The sequence below is a fragment of the Eschscholzia californica genome, unplaced genomic scaffold, assembly GCF_041429995.1.
Source record: "Eschscholzia californica isolate CP2 unplaced genomic scaffold, dmEscCali1.0.p SCAF_3, whole genome shotgun sequence".
In the NCBI taxonomy this organism is placed as follows: Eukaryota; Viridiplantae; Streptophyta; class Magnoliopsida; order Ranunculales; family Papaveraceae; genus Eschscholzia; species Eschscholzia californica.
In genome coordinates this window covers 61,592,981-61,601,081 of record NW_028238420.1, presented here as the reverse complement: position 1 = coordinate 61,601,081, position 8,101 = coordinate 61,592,981, and the positions used below count along the sequence as shown (strand labels likewise).

The 8,101-nt window shown below is 36.7% G+C and overlaps 2 protein-coding genes across 7 annotated transcripts; one reads left to right on the top strand and one right to left on the bottom strand.

Annotated features, from left to right (window-relative positions):
* Nucleotides 1-686: 686 nt before the first annotated feature.
* On the top strand, nt 687-3,569 carry LOC147552870 (uncharacterized). Its single transcript, XM_086667344.1, has 4 exons — nt 687-961; nt 2,065-2,793; nt 3,006-3,143; nt 3,241-3,569. Exons 1-4 carry the CDS (start codon nt 857-859, stop codon nt 3,358-3,360), a joined length of 1,092 nt encoding a protein of 363 aa, XP_086523470.1. The 5' UTR covers nt 687-856; the 3' UTR covers nt 3,361-3,569.
* A 197-nt stretch (nt 3,570-3,766) lies between these two features.
* LOC147552869 (uncharacterized) lies at nt 3,767-7,311 on the bottom strand. Of its 6 annotated transcripts, none has more exons than XM_086667350.1 (8): nt 7,071-7,311; nt 6,749-6,827; nt 6,593-6,651; nt 6,383-6,499; nt 6,102-6,241; nt 4,402-4,453; nt 4,182-4,297; nt 3,767-4,141 (listed from the first exon to the last, which is right to left on the bottom strand). In XM_086667350.1, exons 2-8 carry the CDS (start codon nt 6,825-6,827, stop codon nt 4,114-4,116), a joined length of 591 nt encoding a protein of 196 aa, XP_086523476.1. In that variant the 5' UTR covers nt 7,071-7,311; the 3' UTR covers nt 3,767-4,113. The 6 variants fall into 6 exon arrangements, with proteins under 6 accessions (XP_086523476.1, XP_086523477.1, XP_086523471.1 ...); XM_086667351.1 differs by having other exon boundaries at nt 4,182-4,294; XM_086667345.1 differs by having other exon boundaries at nt 3,767-4,297.
* Between the last annotated feature and the right edge of the window lie 790 nt (nt 7,312-8,101).

The following is an 8,101-nucleotide window of genomic DNA, read 5'->3' as shown; positions in this document are numbered from 1 at the left end:
TATTATTCCTAAACTAACATACATAATTCGATATATAAGGCCCTTGACTATGTCGGGGCCCAAAGCGACCGGTTTGGTTGCTTTGAGCCCGGATAGACCTTGATTTTTTGTTCTTGATAACTAAAAATATATTCTCAAAATATTTATGTTTAATTAAGAATATTTAACTAATACAATATTTTGAACTTTTATTGGTACGGATACCAACAAGTATTTTGGAAAATGCCATAATAATAAGAGTTATTTCTCAAATGACCCATAGTTTACGACCAGCTTCTTGCGTAACCCCTTACTTTATTGAAAACATCCAAATGACTCATTTTTTCTCGTTACCTTCTATCGAAAAAGAAGTACGAATTTCTTATACGTGAAAATAGTGAAAAGAAATGGGGAGGGAAGTCATTTTGAAAAGAAAAGTAAGAACAAATGAAATAGATCGAACTCGCTAAAATTATTACTATTTTTTTTTTTTTTGAGAATAACTCGTTAAAGTTGAGTAACAAAAAATATCAAAATGGGTCCAAATAGAAACCGAGTCATCATAGGAGTCCATTTGAGTGAGTTTGTTGAGGCTCCAAAATGTAATTAACCCCTATTATTACCTCATCAATTTGACATTTATATACAAATAAATAAAGCTGATCCTTTTTTTAACTATAAAACGAAAACTAAACCAGGGAAGTAAAGAGGAAGCAGAGGACAAGCAAATTGGAATGTAGAGAGAGAGAGAGAAAGAGATATTCATTTGCTTTTGTCCACTGTACTGAAAACTAAGGTAGAGAGAGAAAGAGAGCTACTTGAAACTTCAAGAAGAGACTGATAAAGAAGAAGAAGAAGAGTTAGAGAGAGAGAAGAAATGTATACAGAGACAGGCCTTCTCTACCCTTATTTTCAAAGTTTCTCTCAAGATGTTCAAAACCTAGAGGATTTTTGTGAAGTGGGAAGAAGTAATTTTCCCATGGTAAAATTTCATCCTTTTAATTTCTCCCCTCCCTCCCACTATTTCTCTCTCTAATTACATTACTTGGTATACAAATTATGGCATGTTTCTGATCTTTTTCATGGAATCTCTAATGTGTTTGACTAGCAATTGTAAGATGCATAAAGCCAGTAACTAGGGTTTTTAGGATTCAATTTTATGCTGGTATTCTCTACTTGGGTTTCTTTCTATAAGTGAAAGTTTTGATTTTTGAGGATTTTTTATGAACATCTAAAATTGGGGAAACAGGAAAAATTGATGTCAAATTTAGTCATTTTTAGGTTATATTTTCATGAGGTTAGAAATTTATGTTCTTTTCTTATCATTTGATTGATCTTGTTTGTTCATAAATGATTGGTCTGAAAGGGATTTAGATCCAAAAGAAAAGAGAAAATTGTTTCTAGATAACAAAAGTTGGTTTCATTCATTTTATTCTTAGTCCTTTTTTTCAATTTGGGTATTCACTGATAAAGGATAAAACTGAAAAAAGAAAGAACCCTAAAAGTTCATCTTTTTATCTTCTCTTTTCATCTCAAATTCTCTAATTTGGTGAGGGTTATTTTGGTCCTTTGGAAATTCCTTCTAGACTTGTGTACTTAACCAAACTTAGATATTTTTTTGTTGGACAAACCAAGCTTAGATATTTGTTCATATCAAAAGTTTAATATGATTTAATACTATAAAGAGTAAGATTTCAAATTGAAGTGATGGTTGCTTAACTTTACTTAAATTATACTCTCCTCGGAATGACTAAATGCTCTTAAGCTTGATATTAGACTGTCTATGTGGTTTTCGGTTTATTTTGTGTAGGTAGTACGGAGTATATCGGCATTTCCGAAGTTATACTATTTTCTTGAATATACGTTGTCTAAGTATGGACCTTGTAAAGAGTGTATCGGTGTTGATATTTTATCGTCTAGAATCACTGCACGTGTGTCCCAGTATCTGACACGACAAAAAAAAGTCTACTATGAAGGAGTGTCCATGTTCGATATGTTTTAGAAGTGGGTTTTTGTATGAGAGTGCAAGGGTTTATTATATTATATATATATATCCTTGAATGTTCTTGGTTTTCTTCATCTCAGGGGAATATGCTATCATCCACTACAACATTGGAATACGACATGGGAGGCGAAGGAGATTTATTCAAAGCCCCAGAACTCATTATCGAAGAACAACTAATGGGACTTGATACCATGTCGGATACGATATCGATGCTTTCTAATGGAAACAATGATATACACTCACAAGCAATAAATATTGTTGACATGGAAGCGATTCAAAATGAAAGCTTATTAAACGAGGTACTCTATGAATGTGAGAAGGACATTCTGGCAAATTCATCCATTGGAAAGCCATTTTCCGAGGACCCCAGTGTCAAAATTACATTTGCGAAGATTGACGAGGATCCGATTGCAGAGCTTGACAGGTTCATCTCTGATCGATCAATCCAGAACTTTGTTGATTCGAGGTCCCTAGAGGATCCTGTTGAAGAGTTAAATAGGTTTGTATGGGAAAAATCTAGCCACAACAGAGTAGGCTATTTGGGTGATCCAAACCGAAAGAAAGATATGTTGCTTGTGGAGGATTTGAAACACAAAAGTGTTATTTCTAGGGGTTTCGAAGATCCAATTGAAGACAAAGATAGGTTAATCATGGAGGATTTGAAGCAGAAAAGTGTTAGTTTCGAGTGTTTGAGTTCAATGGAGTGGGTACACAAGGATGTAATGAGACCGAACTTTTCTGATTTTAATGGTACGGATTTTGAAGCTGCTAATGGAATGAGAAGGGCATTCAGTGAAGGGGACATACAGGTAAGAATTAATATGCGTTCTTTTTCCTTCTGCCGTTCTTATTTTCCTTCAACTTATGCTTAGATGTTCTTAGCTTAAACATTTCGATATTTTTCATACACCCAACTTCACGTTTATATCTCGACGACAATTTAGGTGGTTCGAGTTTTTTTGAGTTAATATTTTTGACATATTGTTGTGTTAGGTTATTGATCTTGTCGATCTTCTTACAGGATCTCAACAATATCAACTATAATGTCATTCATTCTCCCTTTGAGAGGATTGGCAATTATTCTATCGAAGAACGCTTGCAAAGCCTTTCAAGATACAGAATTAAGAAAGCAAAGAGGAACTTCGGCAGAACAATCAAGGTAAAGTAAAATTTCTTTTTTCACAAGTTACCCCTAAGAATTTTATGAGGCTGTGAGATTGAACTTATTCAGTGTTTTTTTTCTTGTGTGTTTTCAGTATGCTTGCAGGAAAGCTTTGGCAGATAATCAACCAAGAGTGAGAGGAAGATTTGCAAAGACAGAAGAATCTGCTATTCCAAAGAAGCCACCGTGTGTTGTGGAAGAAGGTCGAAAATAGAATTACATAAACAAGAACAAGAACGAAAAATTTGTTAAGTTTTCACAACTTAAAATACTAGTTAGTTCAGTATAAGAAGTAATAATAATAATAATAATAATAATAATAATAATATTAATAATAATCACCTCTGTGTAATTGAATTAGCACAGCCTTGTATTTGGTGTAAATAGGCTTTTGTTATCTAAATGAAGACGTTTAATTTGAAATGCTGCTTAACCATTTTTTGCACAATCAATGTTATCCAGAACAAAGATGTTAAAGGTATTGTACAAAACTGGGCCTGGTTATATTAACATATCTGGTTGTATCGACGGAAAATAATATAACAGTAGAAAACAGGAGTAACAACTTAAACTGAACGATCAAGTAACAGTGCAACGCAGTTGGAATAGGGAAAAACTTCTTTACGGGTACTCAAACTGCTGCTTGCTCGTTGATTCAGTAAAACGTATTTACAAATGTTGAACTTAACTTTTAGCTCGTTCGTATTCATAATCACCAGTAAAACAGCAAAGCATTTCTATGACTGGAAAGCATTATATTCCTCCCTCGGCCGATTTCTTCTTTTCAGTATACGCAAGGCAAAATAGAGAGGGAGGCAAAACACCATTCTTCATCCTCGTCTACACCGATATTGAGCTCCTTCTCAGTTACCAAACCAATCTCTTCCTCGACCCCTCTGCTGTTGATGCTGCTGCTGGTGGTGGTTGGGGTGGTGGTGGTGGTGGTGGTGGTGTCCATTCTCGAGTACTACATGTCGTGGGTAGTTCTGCTGGGCCTGCACTCTTGTTCTGTGTTGATTGTTGTTCTGTTGGGACTGCAACATTCTCATCCTCTCTTCTTTCATATTCGCAAATAACGCGTCCATCGTCTGGGGCCTCTGCCTTGGTGTCATCGCCTTTGCTGGCTGCTGCATCTGCATCTGCTGCTGCTGCTGCACCAAATCACCAGAACCATAAGTTGATGACAACTTGACACGAATTTAATCAAATGCACCAATCCCCCTTATTTCCTGCATGAATTCATAAAGATTTATACCTTCCAACGGAAATTTCTTTCAGCAGTTTTCTGAATCGGTGGAGCTCCAATCCTGCACCCAACATGAAAATCATCATTGAAAAATCATCGAAAAACCATCAGTCACTGCCGACATTTCTCCAGGGATTTCAGAAGTAAAGGATACGGGTTACCATGCTCCAAAAATCCAAAGTTATGATAATTAACTACCCGTTCAAGGTTGAACATGCAGCCCATATTATCTATCTATTAATATAATTCTAAGGCTATCAAAACCGAAACTCCAAGTGAAGGCCATCTCCATGTACGGAATTGAACGATGCACACAACTCAGGTAATCTCAAGAGTGGATCAACCACCATCATTCATGAAACGTCGAGTTCAGACATGCTTTCACCACGCAAAACAAGTGACAGAAAGTCGTTTTATACTTCCAACCCTCACTTGATTTGAGAGATCAAATAACCATAGAATCTACCATCTGCACTTGCCTGACTACATCTAGTCTTGCTCCTGACTTCTCCCATCTCGAATTCAAGGTCTCATGTTCCCGAAGTTCGCACATCTTCACTTCTCTCAATAATCATGTCAAACTATATAATCTCAATATTTTTTTTTCTTACGTGACAGGTTTCTGGACCCATGCCAACCAAATCTTAAGGTTACATCATTACCAGGTCAACTACGTCCTCTCGGTAGCAGCCTTAAATTATGACCTCCAATCCAGACACTTCTATATGGCGGTGCACGTGCAACAAATCAAGGACCACAAACGAAGTACTTTATATGTATACAGTAGTATATAGGAACCTGGTAAAGCATAATGAATTGACACAGCACAAACCAAGCAGAACTTGTTTCTGACACTGTCTCTCAAGCCTATATCGAAGAACATGTAAAACCCCCAATTACCAACAACGAGAGTAAGGTGGGGAATATATTGGAGGTCACCATGCAGGAAGTATGGCAATGGCACCAAACAGACGAAGCAATAAGCAAGTTGTTTACCGAAGAAATCTAAGTGTTGAGATAACCAAGAATTATGTGACAGAAAGCTTCAAAAACAAAACAACCAAAGCCGTAGAACTCAATTGAAGATACTCAGTGAAGTTAGCCATGGCACAACAAAAAGTGAATCTAGTGTAACATGCTGATACTAGTTTGCATAATGTTGGCATCCCCTATGCAGGTCACCTATTTATTTGATCAAAAGTGAATTTTGTCAAAGAAAATCAGCGCCCAGAAATTAACACAAATTTTATCTTTCAATCATTGTCAGAGCAACATCGAATTGCTGAACTATCACAATTCACTGCTTCAACAGCCTATTAAAACAATACCCACAATCTTCTGAAAATTGAGAACACCATTCTGTACTCCTGATAAACGTGACCACTTCCCAAGCAACACGAATCAAATCAACAAAAGCAAGCAATATACTCTTTTCGAACACCCATATTCTAGAATCTTATTTTGTCGTTATAACAATTCCATTAAGCTTGCGGTCAAAATCCAACCAATGGGGATCAATTTATAAAGGACCAAGAGTTTCTTACAGCAATTCGCAAATATTAACCAGAAGAACATGATAAGATACAAGACAGTGTTCGTAAACAACCCATGATTACCTGTTAAAATGGAAAGGCAATAAACTTTCACAATAGAACATAACTTTGAAATGCCATAGCAGGACAAATGATGAAACAGGAAGCAATGAATACCTTGGCTTATTCCAATTGGCATTCCTGTTATGATTCAAAGGTCTATTGTGAACAGGAGCAGTCATGGCCTTCCTGGCAACCTCAGTAGCTAACGGGAAATGATTCCCCTCGAAACTTGACCGTCTCTGAGCAAGTGCCCCCTGAGAAAGATAACGGTTTGCAGCACATAAAGAAATGAATCTAAAGCAACTTCACTTTTCTCAATACCAGCTAAAGATACACATAGGAATTAAAGAACAAGTCTTGATTGCAAAAATTAATCAATCAGCATTCAGCAATACCTGTCGAATAGAAGACCTAGAATCCATAAATTTTCGTACATTCAGAGAGTTCCCTCTCATGGCATTGCCTCGGGATCCACCCACAGCCCCGCCATTAGAGAAATTCTGACTTTTATTCTGCAAAATGAGGAACCAACTAAGTAAGTAATCAAACTCATACTATAATCAAATGCTAATCCATACCAACTTTTGGGCGTGGAAAAAACTTACAGGAACTCTGTGATTTTTAATTTTCGGCCCGGGTTCCTTCGACATTTTGATGATATCATCTATAAGACAAAGGTCAATTACTTTTAGCCCACAATTTATAAACATAAACACCTAAATCTCAGATGGGTAATCCTTAAAACATAAAAATTACCATACCTAATGTCATATCCATTTTCTTCTCTGTACGAGCAATCGCTTCAGTATTCAGTGGCTTAGTAACTGTACTTGCCGCCATCTACAACAAAATCATAAACATCATTCCATAAGTACACTCCCAATCATAATTAGAGACCGCCAACTACCAATAAAAGAACCCTAGAAAAAAACTAACCCACACAAATTGCATCAAAAGAAACAAATTAAGGAACAATAAAGAGGGATCAAAGTAGAAACCGCAGAATCATAACATAAACCCCAAAGATTGAATATTTTCAGAAAAATTGTTAGTCTTGATGGATGAATTGAAGAAATAGCTTACCAATTCAACAGGAACTGAAGAAATCGCAATCGAGAAACGAAAATTATGAAAGAAAGTTTAGGGTTACGACAATGAGCTGTTGAATACTCCTTGCTTTAAAAAAAAATCGCGGAGGAAGCGTATAAAGTCGGCGGATTTCAAAATCATTTATGAAAAATGAAATAGACTCTACATAATTGATATAGAATCCGAGGTCAGGAATTCAGTTGGTATTGTGATTTTTAAAATCTGACTCGTCGACACTAGAATCTGACTCAAATATGTTCTGAAATGGGGCACCCCACTTTTTCGCTTGCTATAGGCGCACGGCCAAGACGGAGTCCTTGCTCAAGGTCTCGCAAGTCCTCCTCTTCAACAAAAAAGAAAAAGAAAAAAAGGTCTCGCAAGTCGGACACCCATAGAGGCACCCTTCTGAAATAAGTCTAAATCAACGGTCCCCCATATCAAATAATTAAGACAGAGATAGTATTTTGGAATCAGAGTTGAGTCCATTTAGATTTCAGATCTAACTTATTTTGGAACCTGACTTGAGTCATTCAGATTTCAAGGAAGCTTTCAGATCTAACTTATAGAAAAGCGACACGACCTAGTATATTACCTTCACTCTTTCTAACACGGGAGATGGTATATTTACTGACGATATATAATCCTCTTAACTAAGATGGTTGTAAGCGGGTTACTTATGTGCTTGCCCAACAATCAATCTGCAAATACAACCTCGCAAGGGGTAGGGGTGAAGAACGAGCTAAGCAAAGCAAAGCGTGCATCCGTAAATTGAACTTCCATAGGGCCACTCGGCAAATACAAAATGAGAGCAGGTTGAAAATGTCTTGAATATAGATCATCTAATTCGGTATGCGACCCGCGAAACCGTTTTTCAGGGGCCTCGCCACGAAATTTATGAGTTCCAAGCGGAGTTGATCTAGGAGGGGCATTGACACGTCATGTGTTCTGTGTGATTGTTTATTTGCATCACTGTTTTTCTTGGTACCTTGTTCTTTGTCGCAACAAAACCCACTCAATAAATACAA

What these genes read in the sequence shown, in the direction of transcription:
- LOC147552870 (XM_086667344.1), top strand. Translation starts at nt 857, where the DNA reads ATGTATACAGAGACAGGCCTTCTCTACCCTTATTTTCAAAGTTTCTCT. An exon ending in TCAGTGAAGGGGACATACAG is followed by an intron (nt 2,794 to 3,005) that starts GTAAGAATTAAT and finishes ATCTTCTTACAG; the next exon opens with GATCTCAACAATATCAACTA. An exon ending in ACTTCGGCAGAACAATCAAG is followed by an intron (nt 3,144 to 3,240) that starts GTAAAGTAAAAT and finishes GTGTGTTTTCAG; the next exon opens with TATGCTTGCAGGAAAGCTTT.
- LOC147552869 (XM_086667345.1), bottom strand. Translation starts at nt 6,827, where the DNA reads ATGGCGGCAAGTACAGTTACTAAGCCACTGAATACTGAAGCGATTGCT. An exon ending in GAAAATGGATATGACATTAG is followed by an intron (nt 6,652 to 6,748) that starts GTATGGTAATTT and finishes TTTGTCTTATAG; the next exon opens with ATGATATCATCAAAATGTCG. An exon ending in AAAGAAATTTCCGTTGGAAG is followed by an intron (nt 4,298 to 4,401) that starts GTATAAATCTTT and finishes GATTTGGTGCAG; the next exon opens with CAGCAGCAGCAGATGCAGAT.